Source organism: Dasypus novemcinctus, chromosome 5 (assembly GCF_030445035.2).
Source record: "Dasypus novemcinctus isolate mDasNov1 chromosome 5, mDasNov1.1.hap2, whole genome shotgun sequence".
Lineage (NCBI taxonomy): Eukaryota > Metazoa > Chordata > Mammalia > Cingulata > Dasypodidae > Dasypus > Dasypus novemcinctus.
The window spans coordinates 162,778,958-162,797,052 of record NC_080677.1 but is presented as its reverse complement, the minus strand read 5'-3'; the positions used below and the strand labels follow the sequence as shown (position 1 = coordinate 162,797,052).

At 39.7% G+C, this 18,095-nt stretch overlaps 1 protein-coding gene across 12 annotated transcripts in view; it reads left to right on the top strand.

Moving 5' to 3' along the window:
- Positions 1-18,095, top strand: part of MLLT10 (MLLT10 histone lysine methyltransferase DOT1L cofactor) — a 215,788-nt gene that overhangs the window by 169,474 nt on the left and 28,219 nt on the right. For all 12 annotated transcript variants that reach the window (XM_058297876.2, XM_058297875.2, XM_058297874.2 and 9 more), the window contains one exon: positions 13,059-13,237. In XM_058297876.2, coding sequence (XP_058153859.1) covers positions 13,059-13,237 — 179 coding nt within the window. The remainder of the gene's footprint in view (positions 1-13,058; positions 13,238-18,095) is intronic.

Genomic DNA, 18,095 nt, shown 5'->3' with positions numbered 1-18,095 from the left:
TATTACTTAAAATATAGAAAAACATTCATGAAGAATGGCAAATTGTTTAATAGTTGTCATATCTAATAAAATGATTTTCTTCATTTTAGTTGGCATCTTTTTTTTTTCTCCCTTTCTAATTCTTTCTTTTAATTTCCTATGGTAAAGGGTGAGAACAAAACATGACTTATAGTAACACATTTCATGCTGCTTCTCCTCTAGGGTTAGGATTGATATTAGTTGAGGTTTATCTCATTGGGATCATGATGTGCAGTGGCACATAGACGCTCGGCACATATTAGAACCTTACCCACCCACACTTCACCTTCTTTTTTTTTTTTTTTTTTTTTTTTTAAAGATTTATTTATTTATTTTAATTCCCCCCCCCTCCCCTGGTTGTCTGTTCTTGGTGTCTATTTGCTGCGTCTTGTTTCTTTGTCCGCTTTTGTTGTCGTCAGCTGCACGGGAAATGTGGGCGGCGCCATTCCTGGGCAGGCTGCTCTTTCTTTTCACGCTGGGCGGCTCTCCTCACGGGCGCACTCCTTGCGCGTGGGGCTCCCCCACGCCGGGGACACCCTTGCGTGGCACGGCACTCCTTGCGCGCATCAGCACTGCGCATGGCCAGCTCCACACGGGTCAAGGAGGCCCGGGGTTTGAACCGCGGACCTCCCATATGGTAGACGGACGCCCTAACCACTGGGCCAAAGTCCGTTTCCCACACTTCACCTTCTTGACCCCCAAGAAACAGAAGACTATAGGGAATTAATATTGCTTTTAAAAATGGCTGTTGCTAGATTGAGAGAAGTCATCTTAGCTGGAATCCTTGCTTTTATTACCCTGACAACCCAGATTTTTAATTCTCTTTGAGCAAAGTGTTACTAGAGAATAAAATCACACCATGTACAAATTTACGTTATTATAGACTTATGATACCAACCTCAGCTAACATTTACATTTCTGGGCAATGTTAATACCGTTCTTGAGGAAATTCTCCTTTTTGCCATGATTATTTCATATATTTTGTAACTCCCTTTACTCTTTTCCCGTGCCTGACCCCACTTCATCAGATGTCTTTGACTCTTACTCCCAGGAAGAGACTTCTTTATTTTCTTATGCCCCAGTTCTGCAAACCTACCCGATTTGCATCCATCCTTTTTTCCTCCCCTCCTGGCTGCTTGCAGTGGCCGGCAACTCCTTCCCTTGTTCTCTGCCTTTCCCCCTTCTACCTTCCCAGAGACTGCAGCGTCAATGTGGCTTCACCTTCACTTTCATTATCCCTTCTCTTCTTCCATCCACATACAAGCAAGCTCAAGCATCTCTCCTCTTGACAATCCTAAACTCTCTGCTCATTCTACACTCCTATTTGTGCGCCTACCCTCAAAATGTCCTATTCCTTCTCACGCATTAAAATCTCTCTTTTTTTTTTTCCCTGGTGTTCTAGTTTTGTTATGATGTCTCTCCGTGTCACTTTATTTTTATTTATTCTCTTTGGGTCTTCTTGAGCTTTTTTTTTTCTTTTTTTAAGATTTATTTATTCCCCCCCCCCCCCGCCCCCACTCCAGTTATCTGTTCTCTGTGTCCATTTGCTGCATGTTCTTATTTTTGTCTTTTTCTGTTGTTGTCAGGGGCACGGGAATCTGTGTTTCTTTTTGTTGAGTCATCTTGCTGTGTCAGCTCTTCAAGGTGCAGCACCATTCCTGGGCAGGCTGCACTTTCTTTAGCGCTGGGCGGCTCTCCTTGTGTGTGGGTCTCCCCTACAAGGAGGACACCCCTGCGGCACTCCTTGTACACATCAGCACTGCGCATGGGCCAGCTCCACATGGGTCAAGGAGGCCCGGGGTTTGAACCACAGACCTCCCATATGGTAGACAGACGCCCTAACCACTGGGCCAAGTTTGCTTCCTTTCTTGAGCTTTTTGATTGAGAGAAATCATGTCCTTTATCAGTTTGGGATACAGTCAGCCATTTTATTTTATAATTTTGTTTCTTCCCCATACTTTGGTTCTTTCCTGAAATTTTTTATCAGGCACACTTGGACTTTTATTCCACCCCTTTATGCCCTTTAACCTCTTTTATAGTTTCTTCCTTTTCTCTCTCTCTCTCTCTCTCTCTCTTTTTGCTGTTTTCTGGGTGTTTTCTATTTTCTTTAGATCTTTTGGTTCACTAGTCATCTCTTTAGCTGTGTTAATTTATCCTTTAGCCTAACTCTTAGTTAATAATTTTAGTGATCATTGTTTTCAATTTTAGGAATTCTTTATTGTCTTTTAAAAAATAGACCTAGTTTTCTTTTTCTTTAATAGTGTATAGTTCTTTTCCCACATTTAAAATTTTTTTATTTTGAAACAACTTTGAACTTAGAGAAAAGTTGCAAGTATAGTACAAAGAACGGCTTCTTTCCTAAACTGAGAGTAATTTGCAGACATCGCGTTCAGTCATCCCCGAATACCAGTTTTCCTACAAACAAGGGCATTTTTCTACAAAGCCACAATGTGCCTATCAAGATTAGGGAATTAACATTGCTGTATTGTTACTGTCTAGTCTTCAGAAGCCATTTACTCTTGCCATTTGATCTTTGAAGGTTACAGAATCCTTATTTTTTAAATCTCTCTTTTTTTTGAAGTATGATTCAGGTTTCATTTTGGGCAGAAATATCATAGAGGTGATCCTTGCATTGCATTTTGTCAGAGAGGGTCCATGATTGGGTTTTTCCACTATAACGGTTTTCTTTTTCCCTTCATTATCAGGAAGTATTTTCTGGAAAAAACTGTGTGACTTTGCAAAAACACCCCATTCCTTATCAGACTTTCAGCTTATATCTGTTTGGATTCGTGGATTCGTATCCATTATAACCCGTTGCTCATTATTTATTAGGATATTCACAGTGTTCACAGTTCAGTCAGGGGGAGCCTCTTCAAACTGGCTCTGTGTCCTTTTGACATGACCCCATTATTTTTGGCTCAGCAAGTGTATTGGCTTTTTATTGCTGCCATAATAAATTACCATAAAATTAGCATCATAAAACTGCACATGTTTTTGAGCTCATAGTTTGGTAGGTCAGAAGTCTGGATTAGGTTGTTGGTTTCTTAGAATCTCACAAGGCCAAAATCAAGGTGTAGGTGGCTGGGCTCCCACCTAGAGGCTTTGGGGAAGGAATTCACTTTCAAGTTCGTTCAGAGTCAAGTACGTTCATTTCCTAATTGTCTATAAGCTGGGGACCCCCTGTGCTCCTGCCTGCCTGCAGTCTTTGACTGCGCCCTACATCTCAGAGGCAACAGAGGCATTCGGTCTCCTCCTTGCCCTTAGAACCTCTGACTTCCCTTCTGCTTCATTGCTTTCTCTTCCACCTCATCTCTGTTGGACTCTCTTGCCTTCCTCTTCTGCTTTTAAGGCAGAGGTTCCTTCACCCTTTTTGCTCCAGAGACCCTTTTGCCAGTCAGGTGAAAACCATAGACCCCTTGCTAAGTCCACACCAAACTGTGTATTACTAAATAAATCACAACCGCACCAACACATCCTCACAAGAATATTGGTTTTTTTTTTTAAGTTTCAATTCAAGCTCACGGACCCCCTGAAGTCTTTCCACAGACCCCTGGTTTCCTGCCCTAGATTATCCTCTAGCTTTCTTTCTATTGACATTTATATCCTAGACTACCCCATTTAACCACCATCACCTTTATACACCAGCAAGGTTAGTTATACTTGCTGTGATGTATTACCATCGAGCCTCTGTTTCCACAGTTACAATCAACCTTATTAAAACTTCTACATACATTAAGCATCAGCTCCCCATTCTCAGCCCTCAGTCTATCTCTTAGTAACTTATACTCTAGAGTTTAACTCCATTATGTTTACTTAATGTATATAATTCCTATTATTGAAACCATGTAATATTTGTCCTTTTGTATCTGGCTTATTTCACTCAACATAACGTCCTCAAGGTTCATCCATGTTGTTGTATGCATCCTGATTTCATTGCTTCTTTCAGCTGAAAGTATTCTCCTGTATGTATATACCATGTTTTGTTTATCCATTCATTTGTTGAATGGACATTTGGGTTGTTTCCATCTTTTAGCAGTCGTTAACATCGGTGTGCCTAGGTCTGTTTGTGTACCTGCTTTCAGTTCTTCTGGATATTTTCTTAGTATCAAGATTGCCGGATCATATGGCAGTTCTATAATTAGCTGCCCGAGGAACCGCCAAACTGTCCTCCACAGAGGCTGTACCATTTTACATGCTACCAGCAGTGAATGAGTGTTTCATTTTCTCCCTGTCTTCTCCAGCACTTGTATTTTTTTATTTTATTTTATTTTAAAAATAATGACCATTCTATCAGGTGTGAAATGATATACTCACTGCAGTTTTGATCTGCATTTCCCTAATATCTAGTGATTTTGAACATCTCATATGCTTTTTGCCCATTTGTATTTCCTCTCTGGAAAAATGTCTTTTCAGGTCTTTTGCCTGTTATTTGACTGGGTTGCTTGGCTTTTTATCGTTGATCAGCTATTCATTGTTACACAGTTCTAATAGTTTGCCAGTGCTGCTCTAATAAAGTAACACAGACTAGTTGGCTTAAACAACAAGGATTTATTGGCTCCTACTTTTGGAGGCTACATGTCCAACTTGTCAGCAGGGTTGTGCTTTCTCTGAAGCCTGTAAGTGTTCTGGTGGTGAGGTGACTTGATGGCAATCTGTGACTCCTCTGCCATGTGGCCATCTCTCTCCCGCCTCCTATTTCATATTGGATCAAGGTCCACCCTGATTCAGTTTGGCCTCATCTTTAAGGGTCCTTTTTCACAAATGGGGTCACACTCACAGGACTGGAGGTTAGGACCCAAATGTGTTTTTATGGTGGATGTGCTTCAGTGCATAGCAGGAGGGCTTTAGGTTGTCTAGTCTGCCATATTGCCATCAACAGAAATTCTCCATGGAGTTTTCAAACCACTTCACTCCAACATCTGGAACTACTCTTTACACAGGTCAGGAGTAGCTTTCATGTTGCCAAGTCCAGTGGATATTTTCCAGTCTTCATCTTAGATGATCTTTTAGCGTATTTGTTATTGTCAAGGACTTCTACTTGGAAATAACATTTAAAAGTTATAATTTTTTTTTTTGGTAACATTATATATAGTTGATTATCCTGTCTCTTTGGCCATTTTTTTAAAGTCATCTATGCTTCTCCTTTATCCTGGTGGAGTGTTGGAATTCCTTGGGGCTCAGTCCTCAAGCTTCTGCTTTTTTCTCCATAATTCTTGCCTAATTTAGGCTACTTAAAATATTGCAATAGCCACTTAAGTGATCTCCCTGGCCCTACTTTTCTTTTTTTAAAAATTTTTGATTTTATTATTTTTATTTCTTTCTCTTCCCTTTCCCCCCTCCCCCAGTAGTCTGCTCTCTGTGTCCATTTGCTGTCTGTTCTTCTGTGACCACTTCTGTCCTTATCAGCGGCACCGGGAATCTGTGTTTCTTTTTGTTGAGTCATCTCTCCATGCGTGCAGCGCCATTCCTGGGCAGGCTGCACTTTATTTCACGCTGGGCAGCTCTCCTTCCAGGGCGCACTCCTTGCAGGTGGGTCTCCCCTACACGGGGAACACTCCTGCGTGGCACGGTACTCCTTGTGCTCATCAGCACTGTGCGTGGATCTGGCCCTACTTTTCCATAATCTCTCAGGGCATTGTCTGCACTATAGCCAAAGTGATTTTTTACAGCTATATGCTCCCTGGTTAGAACTCTATAATGACTTTCCATTTGGATGGGTTTAAGAAATCCTTAATGGCTATTAGGGCTCTAGCTTCATCTTTGAGCATCTTATTTCTCTGTTTATTTTACCTTCCTAGCTTGTTCAGTTAGAATTCTTGGTATGTAAGCCATAGAAATGGATTCTGTTCAACTTAAGCAAAAAAAAAAAAAAAAAAAAAAAATTTATTGAATATGTATCGTTGGTTATTTTAGTCAATAGAATCCTAATATTACCTGCATTAGACTGATTCAGGTCCTACCATTTTCTGTCGTTGTGAGTATCCATTCAAGATTTAAAGCCAGAGAAGACAGTTTGATTGGGTCACATGGTTACCCCTCAGCCATGACTGTTGGGGAGGGGCACTGATCCAACAGAATAATAGAGTGCTCTTTGGAAAGGAAAGGAGGAAGCATTCTGGGCAGGTAAAACCAACAGAAATAGTCTATCACCTGCTCAAAGAGGCACTCCCTGAACTGCTAATGTCAGTAAAAGCTACCTCTTTATTCCCTCCCAGCACATTCTGCTTTTTTCATCATGACACTGATGTCTTTGTGATTGCTGACTTCATGTGTGGTGCCTTTACTTTACTTGAAGCTCCAGGAATGCAAGGATGGTGGGGTTCTGTGGTGGTATCCTTAACACCTAACACTGTGTCTGGGCAAAATAGGCATGTAAATATTTTTAAAATGAAACCAAGTATGCCATATCCAATTGATTTAGCAAAAAGAAAAGGTAAAAAATTTTAAAAATTTTATATGGCATAGGAAAACATGTATATTGAGTGAGAAAAGGATTAAAAATTCATATGTGTATATTTAGTCAGCTATGGAAACAAAACCAGAGACTGTACACCAAAATGTTTGAAAGTATACCAAAATATCAACTGTTTGTGGGTATTTCCCCTACTTTTCCATATATTCCAAATTTTTGATAAATGAGTATGTGTTGTTTCTTTTTTTATAAAGTCAAAAGAAGCAATACCTAATAAGTAAATTGTCCATTTCTGTGTAAAAATAGAGTAACTTGCAAAAAGGCTAAGGCTTGCTTAAAGAGATTTAGTTACACCTATGACCTATCAAAATGGCCCAGAGAATACTGTTAGCAAAGAGTGCTCTCACTTAAATCTTGTTTTGCTGTCTCTCAGTGAAGAATGTGTTAAACCATATGGAGACATATTAAATGATTTAGAAAGGGAGTGCCAGAGATGAAGAATGTTCTAAGTGTTTATCAGTGTCCAGGAGAAGGGACATAAAGGGAACATTAACAGTGGAAGCTTTCTATTAATATATGTATTATCCTATTCAATTTTCTTAACGTTAGTAGCTACTCTGCCTCCCTTATAATTAATCATATGGCCACTAGTTATCAAATGTTCGCTCTGTGGTAGACAGTACATCATTGTTAATATATGTTCTGCATATATTGGCTAATGCTTGAACCACCTGTGAAATCATTAGTACCACCCTTAGTTTATAGATGAAGCCCAGGAGATTCAGAGAGATTCAGAGACATTATTTGCATGAGGTAGCAAGATTTGGACTCTTAACTGCTTTCATACCATGTTAACCTCTAGAAAAGAATATTCGGTCTCGTGGGATATGGAGTAAGGATCGTTTATCAGGCCTAGCCATTTTGTTGGTTAAATATTCCTCATGATTCCCATCCCTTTGCTCTGATTCCTTGCTGAACAACCAATTGCAGGTGGTACTGATTTGGCCTCCAAGGCAGTTTGAAACTGGAGAGCAAGAGCTCTGGCTGGAGAACACCAGTGTTTCTGTCTTACATGCCCCTTTTGTGTAATTGCATTGGACACACTAATTGCTCTGTGTTCTTGACTCCACTTAATCTGGCTTTGCCCTCACTGTGCTGTTCTTCCTGAACATCTGTCTCTGTGTTTCTGAGTCTAGCAGGCATGCTCAGTCTGGGTCTTGACTGTCTTCTCAGCAGCATTCATGCAGTTGATGCTCCTCCTTTCTTTTTAGACTCTCTTTCCTTGGTTTCAGTGACTCCACATTTCTGATTTCCTTTTTACATCACTGATCTCTTTGCAGTTCCCCACAAGAAGTCCCCTCCACCAAATATCCTTGAAGTGCTGGAGGTCCTCAGTACTTAGTCCTAAACTGGCTTTTTTCTCTTTAGAAACAAAACTCCACTCCTTCTGCTCCAGTTTTAACCACTTGAATAAATGGATCCCTAAATCACTAGCCAGAAACCAGGAACTTCTACCCTACTTACCAAATCTAGTTTGTCATCAGGGCTAAATGATTTTAACTTAGAGGTATACTTCTAATACATCTTTGTCCATGTTTGATACCATTATCACCTTGACCTTCTGAGTGCTCTTTTTCTGTCTGCTCTACCTCCTCTAAATTCTTTCCTTCAATTCCTTTGAGACATAGTAGTCAGAAAGATGATCTTTTTAATAAGTCATGCTCTTTAGCTTTGGTGTCTTCCTATTGATCTCTGTACAAAAAAAAAAACTCTGTGCACTACTGCCTGCTTACAAGGGCCTGTGGGTCTGCTCCTGTCTCTCTCTAGCCTTCTCCCAATCTCTCCACTGTGCTTTCAGCCATATTAATTATTATCTCTTCTTTGGATATACCAAGTTTTGAACAAGTTCTTCTCCCTCACTCTTTGTCATTCAACGCCTATTACACCTTTGCACCTTGGCTTAAGTGTCGTTTCTTCAGGAAGATCTCTGTTGCTTCCTAATCTTTCATTTCCCTCTCCTGGTACTTTGTGTTTGAATGTTTGTCACACTAATTAATTAGATGGTCAGTCCCTGGAGAGCCGAGATCTTGTCTGTCTTGTTCCCTACTCTACTCCCAGGTCCTAGGATAGCCCTTGTTGCCTTGTGGAAACTCAATAAATATTTGATAGGTGAATGACCAACCAAACAAATGACTGAATATGTCATTGCCACCCTCTGTGCCATTGTGTATCTTTGTTTCTACTTTCTTTCCTGAACAGATGCATTTCAGGAAATGAGCTTTGTGCCTTGCAGTATTCGGTTCTATTTAACTCAGTGAGTGTCAACCTTGATGTGGATTAAAATAGCATGCGACTTATAAAAACTGGAAGTACAGTGAAGTTATAAATAGAAAGCAGGGACAGAACAACTGAGGAGATTTGCCTTGTGAAGTAAGACTTAGAAGTCTTAGTAAATTTGTTGCTATACCTACTTTACCTAAGGTGTGTGGGGCTGAGGGAAATCAGTGATCCTCCTTTTCAAAAAGGATTTAGGATTTTAAGCTTTCCTTCCTTGATAGGAAAGAAAACATTTGATTTGTCTTTTATAGCAGTTGCCTGAGCAGAAATTAGAGTTTCAGCGTGTGATCACTGGATTGCACACGTAGCTGTTCAGCTCCACGTTTAAATACATGCTAGTGCAACATTAAAAAGAGTTTAAGTTAAGAGGTTGAAGGCTCTCAGGCACCACAACTTTGCTTCTTAGTATTATGCTTTCATGATGTATCCAGGTGCTGGTGATGGCCATTACAGTGTACAAGGGGCATCAGCGCCTGAGAGCTGATAACTGCTCTTCCCTGAGTAATGCTAGACTACCTCTAGCTGCCGTTTGTTGGAGCAGTAATGCTAAAAAACTACGTCTAGCTGCCAATTAGAGAAACTTACTGTGTATTAGGCATTGTTAGATCCTTTACTACTTGTATGTTCCCAAATTAACACACGAACAGGACTTTACTATCACTGTTATCTTTATTTTATAGGTAAGAGCAACTTGGAGGCTCAGAAAGCTTAAGGGATTTGCTTAAGAACTCATAGTTGGGAAAGCCAGGATTCTAAACCCTCTCCCCCTTTAAAAAAAAAATAGAAGTTTCGTATTTACAGAAAAATCATGTAGGAAGTTCACATGCCTATATCACCCCCACCTCCACTCTTTCCCCGTTTTTTTCTGTTATTAATGCTTTGAAACAGTGTGGTACCTTTGTTTCAGCTGATGAAACAGTATTATTAGTGCTCACTGTCTATAGTTAAAAAAAAATTTTTTTTCTGGTGACATAACATATAAACTAAAATCTTCCATTTTTATCCGCTTTCATATATACAATTCAGTAGAGTTTAATTACATTTCCAAAATTGTGCCTGCATCACCACCATCCTTTGCCAGACCTTTTCCATTACCACAAACGGCAACTCTGTAACAATTAATCATTAGCTCCTCATTCCCTATCCCTACCCTTGTGCCTGGTAACCTGTATTCTAGTTTCTGACTTTATGAATTTGTGTATTTGAATTCTTTTATGTAAGTGAGAGCATACAATAGCTGTCCTTTGTTTCTGGCTTTTTTCACTCAACATGATTTCTTCAGAGTTCACCCATGTTATAGCCAATAGTCCACAGCTTGTTCTGTTCCCTTTTTGCATGCTGCTTCCAGCTAACTTCTGTCTTTTAGTTTGAGAAGTTGGAGATTCCACGTGTAGTATGCTTTCTCCCTGTTGAAATAGCTGGGCAATCAACATTTTAATATTAAGGTGCTTTGAAAGAAGCTGAGTTCAAGGACTTCTCCCTGGGCTCCTCCTGCCCAGTCTTTTCCTTTCTGTGAACTGAATAGCCCTCTATTCCCTAGATGCCCTCTTAGGGTACCTGGCATTTCTCCCTCATGTCACATTAGTTTCTGAATACTTCCTGGCTCTGCTCTGGGACCACCCTCCCATGCTGAAGGGTCACGCTTGACTCTTCCTCTGCTTTTATTCTTCAGACCTAATTAGTCATCCCTTCCTTTCAAATTTGCCTTTGTCTTTTACCTTAGTTTAATAACTTGTTTTTTTTTTTAAACATACCAGGAGGGACCTTCAAGTGTTTAGGCAAACACTGCCAGTAGATTACACAATTGCCGGTAGATTACTCAGCCTTCTGATCACTGTGGAGATCTCTCTACAAGGAGGGTGCCCTTGGCTACTGGGGGGAGCTTCCTGGAGTGGATAACAGACTCATTATTCATGTGCAACCTGTAGACAGTTACCCTAAAAGGGAAGTCATTCAGTTAGAAAAGCTGGTGCAAAACTTACCTCTGACTTTAGCTGAAGGGTCCAGCCAGTGCCACGACCTTGAGCCCTGGAAGGCATTTGCGTGAGGGTTAGCCTCAAGCCACTGGGCTGGGCTCAGTTGTCATGGATTGATAGACTTGCCCTGAATTTCCTCCTTGCAGACCTGGGCAGAGTGTATGCAGTCCTGAAGACATCCTGTTACACTAGTAATCCCTTGTAATTTTGCTCAACAGTATTAATGCAGTGGCCTCTTAACAGTTTTCCCAGCCTCTATTTAAATCCCCTCCCCAATGTAGTCCCAGCTGGCTGCCAGTGCTTTGTTTTGCTTAAACAATCAGATTACACCAAGCTTCTGTCTAAAATTCTTCAGTGACCACTCATTGTCTTTTATCTTTTAAGAAGTAGTGTTCTTCTTGATCTGGTCCCTGCTTATTTTTTAGCCTAATTTTTCATCCCATTCCCATTTACATTCTAAGCGTAAGCTAAATTGAAGGTACTTAAAAGTTCTTGGAATTTGCCCAACTCTCTCATGAAGTTTCTTCTTCAAACCTTCACCTCTATTCTGCAGCTCCTTCAGAAATTAGCTTAATAGCAGAGATTAGCAAGTTTCTTGACTCCCGCTTTCTCTCATTCTCGGTCAGGGTTAGGTAGCCTTTTTCTGCACTCCATAGCCCCCTGAGAATGTCTCTGTTATAGTCCTCTTCACAGCCTTTTGCAATTGTCTTTCCCACTAAGCTTCTTGAAGATGGCCACATGTCTTTGCAACTCCAGAGCTTAGAAAACTGGCAAACAGTGAGCGCTTAGATGTTGGTGGAACAAACATATTTGTTGAGTGATTAAATTATCTCTTTTCTGACGAAACTGTAGATAAAAAAGAATATGGGAGCCTTAATTTAGTTGCAAGGCCTTTGAAAATGTTGCAATTCTTTTATTCCCCTCCTCTGAAGATTATAAGTGCTCTTATTTATTATGAGTCGGTGATAGTTACATTCTTCAGAACAAAGGAAATTGTACTATTGGGATAAATTATAATTATTGTCTTCTAGGGCTCTAGTTTCTTAATTTTTTTTTTTTTTTTTTTTTTTGGCTTGCATCCCGTTTATTTTGTTTCTTTCTAGCTTTCTTCCTGCTACACTGTCAGGTTATCATGTTCTCAGAATCTTATCCCTCCCACCTTCTTAAGGGCCATGGCAATAGAGCATTTTAGGCCAGGTGATTCTGTGCTGGGCAGTCTGTCCTGTGTTTGGTGGGAAGTTCAGGAGCATCCCTGGACTCTACTCTGGCTGCCAGATGCCAGGAGTTCTCTTCAGTTGTGACAAGCAACAGTGCCTGAAGATAGTATCGGATGTCCCCTGAGAGGCAAAACCACCCCCAGGTGAGAGCCACTGGGTTCTAGCGGCTCTTTCCTCCTCCTCTGCAGATGAGCATGATCTCTTATCTTTAAAAAACAAGCCAAGCACTGTTTTTCCCCAGTAACTCCTTGCTGCACATTAACTTTTGGTCATTTTCTCTTCCTTCTCTTTCCATCTGCATTTCTAGAATGTATTGCTTCTATTTCCTTGTTTCTTCTGGTTTCTGCCCTTTCTCTCTCTCTTCTTCCTCCATGGTGCCACTGAAAACTCTTTCTATCCAGCCTCCTGTCCTTGTATGTGTCTCTCTTTTGTTCTGAAATAGATTATATGCCCCCACTTGGTAGCCCAGGTTGTCACACCACTCTCCTTCCTGCACTCACCTGCTGACCCTGGAGCTCACTTTCTGCTGCAGGACCTACCTGTGTCCTTGGCTCCTTATTGGCCTCTGCATCTCAATTCTAGTCCTGTCACACTACATTTTTTACATTGGGCTTAGCCTTTCTCAAACCAGGTTTCTTTGCCCCACCTCTCAGACCTCTATGCATTTTGAAAGGCTTACCAGATGATTTTTAAAAAGCAACTCTAATTTATTTTTATAAATTAATTTTATGTAATTTTTATAAATAATTAATATAAATATGTTTTATTCTCCTGTTTAACAAGAACTCTTAGGAACTCTTCTATGACCTTGGTAGTATTTTTACAAAGCTCTTCCTGATGTGGTCCCTCTTTGTTAACAAAGGCATTTTTGCTGTATTAAAAATGACCTGGGTCCTTTTACAACCAGTGCTTTATGAAAAGTCAGTTTATCCATTTAGTTACTGATTTTTTTTTCAAACCACCACTAACAAAATTCATACTTGAGGGAGGAAGAAGGATAAAATGTGGATATTTTAACTCAACGATGACTGTTACGTGTGTATGACAAATTTGACTACTAAGTTATAAAATATTTAAATAAACTCTCTTTTCTTTCAGGTATTTATAACAGCAATGATGTAGCAGTGTCATTTCCAAATGTAATATCTGGCTCAGGATCTAGCACCCCTGTCTCCAGTTCTCATTTACCTCAGCAGCCTCCTAGCCATTTGCAGCAAGTGGGAGCTCTTTCTCCCTCCACTACGTCATCTGCAGCCACTGCTATTGCTACAACTCAGGTAAATCATTATAATGATATGAAGGAGCATGAGTAGATGGGCTTCTTCATTTTTTTTTTAAAGTAAGTTTGGTTGGAGGAGGCAAACATGACAGAACTCCTTTTAGGAATTTGTGAAATAACACAATTTGCATTGACATCTTAGTTGCTATTATAGACATTTTTACAGGAGACTCACAAGAGAGTCAAATGACTATGTGAGCACCAGTGGATTCTTTTCAATTTCTGGGTGTCTAATTTTATTCTAATGACATAAAATAATGATGTGGGGATGCTCTTATTATAATCTTTCTTGGGAAAAAGACTCTCCAAGTATGAGTGAATTTCAAACTTATGTCTTTAAGTTAGAAATTTTCTTTTATAATTTAAAAAATTACAGTTATTAAAATCATCACGCCAGTAAAAACTTTACAAAAACATTAATTAAATTGAGAAAAAGTGTTAAATTTAAATAATGCTTTATTATCCATCTCCCTTCAAAAAAGCTTAGTGAAAGTAGTAATTTTTAGTGACTGACTTGGTGCTAGTTGGATAAAAACACAGAGTCTTTCTCCATCTTTCTGGCCTTGGTTGTAAGAAAGACAGGCAGGCTCTTGTTTGGTTTATTTGCTGTCTCCAGAACCACTCCCTGGAAAGGGATCAGGGAGGTGAGATAGGAACAGGCAAGGCGACATTTAACGAGAACAGCTTGATGTGTGCTGTTAAGGGGCACGAAAAGGAGGCTCTTGTAAAACTGTGAGGGGAGAATCTAATGCCTAACTTGGAACAGTCAAAAGGAACGTCAAACACCTTGAAAAAACCTGTTTGAGCGTCCAATTTTATATTCTTTGGTGTTAAATCCTTTTGTTACATTTGCTATACTTTACAACATATTAGTATAGAGTCTACAGGGCATGGTAATGGAGTGAGGATTACAGTTCCCTGTTTGGTTGGACAGTTGAGCTGGTCTCTCGGGAAGCTGCGTGGTGTGCCCTGGTCTCATGGTGCTGCCAGTTGAGGGAGAAGCTCGTTTCTGCTGGTATGCGATGAAGTTTTCATTTTGCCTTTCAGAACCCCGTGTGTTTCCCAGTTGTACATGCATTCCATTCTTTCTTAAAGGGGTTGCAAATGAAAATGCTTTTGTTTGAAGGATGATTTCTTTAATTGAAGAATTTAAGACTAGATGTGCTGAAAAATAATTGCATTTTTTTAATATCTTGCATTCTTGGTTTTGCTTTTGGATACAGCCTTCATTTAGATAACAAGGCTACTTTTGTAACTAGTGTTACTGTTATAAGAAAGAATGTAGGTTTAAAAACCCATCAAATGAAGGAACACCCAAGTTTTATTTATGTGATATTTAGTAAACATATATTTTAAAAAATAAATGCCAGTGCTTTTAAGGTAATAATTTAATGACTAGGGTTTTGCAGATTTCTTTGAGACTTTTACTTCAATAAGCTTTGAATATTTTTTTCAGTAGGATAACTTTGGGGGGTGTGTGTTTGTGTGCATGTGTTCAAGGGTCATTCTTTTCTTTCTTTTATATATATATATGTGTGTGTGTGTGTGAGAAAGAGAGAGTAGATGCTAGTCTCTCCAAGGCCTTTGGAATGTCAGTGAGCGTGGGTGACAGCAAGGGTCAGTGACAGTGAGAATATGTAAGGAGGTATCTTTCTAAGAAACTTTGTCAGGAATTGTACTGTGTCCGTTTGTCTGACATAACATAAAGCTGCAGAAATTTGAGCCAGAACTCTGTGTTCCAGGAGCTTTGCTACTCTCCAGTGGAACCTTGGGCATGTCTTGTAATTTCTGTGAGCCGTAGGTTTTTCCCATATGAAATAGGGGTACTTGAAATACCCATCCTGCCTGCTATACAGGTACCTTAGAAAGTCAAATGAGATGATAGACTCTGCAGGCTATAAAGTCCTTTACAATTGAATGGTTATTATACCAGCAGTGTAAATACTGGAGGGGGCATCATTAATTTTACCTGTTAGAAAAAGCAGCCTGATTACTTGCAAGGAAAGAAATTGTACAGAAGTATTTCCCTTACTATAAATAGTATTAACATTTTTTATTAAAGTTCATAATTCCATGCTAATGTAGATACATGACTTCTAACCATTTTAGGTTTAGCTGTGGAATAAGGTCCTTTCCAGTTCTAAAATTCTTTCAGTAGCCTTCTTAGTTCTAGGGACTTAAATTCCCCTCCTCCCCCCAAAAGATAAGAGCTGTACTGATTAGCTATTAACTGATGAAGAAACCCACCTAGAACTGGTTGGTTGTCCTACCCAAGGCCTGCTGTGCAATCATGAGCATACATTGGTGACTCAGCTACCATCTAATCCCATGTTTTTATGGCAACTCTGCCATGGGGCAGGTCAGCATCAGCCTGCACAGTGGTTTTGCTTGTGATACATTCTTGACAGCTGGGGCAGTGTGGGGCGTTGGATGCTGTGAGAGCCCACGCAGTCGGTGGGCCCACTGGACCTAAGCCCGCTCATGCCGAGGGCTGAAGTCAGCACAAATGGAGCCTTTTAGCAGAATAGGCTTCCTAGTGTGAAATGTCAGTTGGCTTCCAGAATAGATGAAGTGGTCCATGGCGCTCCAGTCCCTGCCTAATGTGCATTCATATTTTTCCTGAAAACACTTCTAGTCATACAAATTGTGTTTGCAAATAAAAAAGTATAAATTGTGATTAAACATTTGAGTGCTTACATTATTTTTCAGTATTTTTCTATATTATTGTAGAATGTTAGATTAAAGCATTTTTCTATAATGGGACATTTATACCATTTTTCTTCAGCAAATAGATTTCAATCTTTGAAGTATAGCCACAGTTAATTATCAATTATATTCTCTAATGAACTTCATGGAAAAGATGCAAATCATAATTACTTATGAAAATAATTTTTAAAATGGCTAAAATGCGAGAAAGCTTACCCCAGGGCTCAGGAGTCTTCTAAGCCCTTTGTATAAATTAACTCATTTAATTCTTACAGTATTCTTGTGAGGTAGTAGAGTTCTATTATTATCCCCATTATTTACTCTTTACTGTTATGCCCTTATCAATATTAGGGAGAAAAAAATGTCTACCAAACAATACCCACTTATCAGTCTTGCATAGAGATAAGTAGTTAGACTTAGCCTGTCGCTTTCCCACTGTCCTCCAGCATAAGCACCCGTCCTGGGGCTGGGGGACTGGGGGGTGGGAGGGGGCTTCACTTTACGGCAAGGCCTCTGCTCAGACACATACATGGGCTTATGCAGTCATTGGAATATATGACCTGAAGCAAGAATATGACCAAACAAACAAGAAAATTTTAAAAAAAGGGCATTTTGAGCTGAAACATATATTTTGATATGGTATGTCAGTCTACTTAGGAAATGTATTTTTTATTTATTTTGAGTTTGAATACTGCTTTGGTATAGAGACTTGCATATCTTTCTAGATGTTTAATTTATTAAATTATTCTAAATTTGCTAAAGGTTTTCTTTGGTTCTGATACCGTAAACATATTTTGTTTAAAAGTAACTTCAGGCATTAAAGAAACTGTCTCCTTTACCCAATACATGCCAAAGGCACTTTTGAGGGAAGGAAGTTTCACAATCAATTCTAAGTTGATTAAAATGTAAAACTAAAATCTGCCAAATATATTTACAGATTACTGGAGATACATCTAGATATTTTGGTTAAAAAATGTGCCACTTCTTTGTACTTAAAAGTTTGGTACAGTACTTGCTAGCCACAGAGGGTGCCATCATCTAGACATAAATACGTATTTTTAAAGTGTTTCTAGAAGGGAAAAAACTATTTCCTAGATGTACCTCAATAATAGTTCAATTTATTCTTACTTTACCAGACACTGGGTCCAACCTTGTCAAATACTCATTCATACTCCTTTAATGAGGCTTTTACTGGAGTATTAGAATCAGTGTAATATAACATCTAGCCTTAGTAGAAGTGGTTTCTTTTATTTATTAATCTTGGGGGATATACAAAGCCGTCAAAGATATCAGATATTGGAAATTAAAGCAGAAATTTATTATGGCACATATTTTATCTTGATCTAATGCCTGTTTTCACTTCTTGAGTAAATGGCCTGATTTCGGCAGGACACTGTAAGGCCAAACAACCTTTACTTTTTACTTTGAAAATATTTTAGGCTTGTAGAAAAGTTGGAAAAGTCACGCAGAGTGTTGGTGTGTGCTGTAGGCGGCCTTCATTCAGCTGCCTGATGAGCACAGTGTGTGATGAAGGGTCCTGTTGGCAGCCCGCCTCTGACCCCATCCACCCATGGCCAGTGGGGCCAGGGAGAGCACCCGCCCACAACACCATTCTCCTCCTGGGGGAGACACGGGAGGTCCTAGCCTCCAGAACGGAAGCCAGGCTTCCTCTCAGATCTTCTGAAGCAAGCTTAAGATACATTAGTAATTTGCTTTCAAATCTGCACTTTTTAAGAACCCCGAGTATGCTGTAGAGACATGTGTTTCTGTTAATGCTCTTTATTCCTTGTTCCAGGTTTATTTCATGTAAAAGCTATCAGCTCTTTTTGTTTCATGATCCCTGTTTCTGTAGGTGAACTGGAGCTTCCTTTTATCCCCCCCCCCCCCCCCCCCAAATCTTGGTGCTTTTGGTCATGAATGACAATGAAGGGTATTGAATCTACAAAGCACTGAATGTGTGGTCTCTGCAGCTCAGGCCCTTTCTTCCCCATCTTTGCTCCCACACTGTAGAATCTTCTCACTGAACAGGGGTTAAAGGGTTCTCAGCACCAACCATTCCAAACACTGTTTTAGAAATACTAGCCAAGCAATGACAGGGATTTATGAGGCCTTCATACTCATGTCACCCACTTGAAATGACAGTAATGACT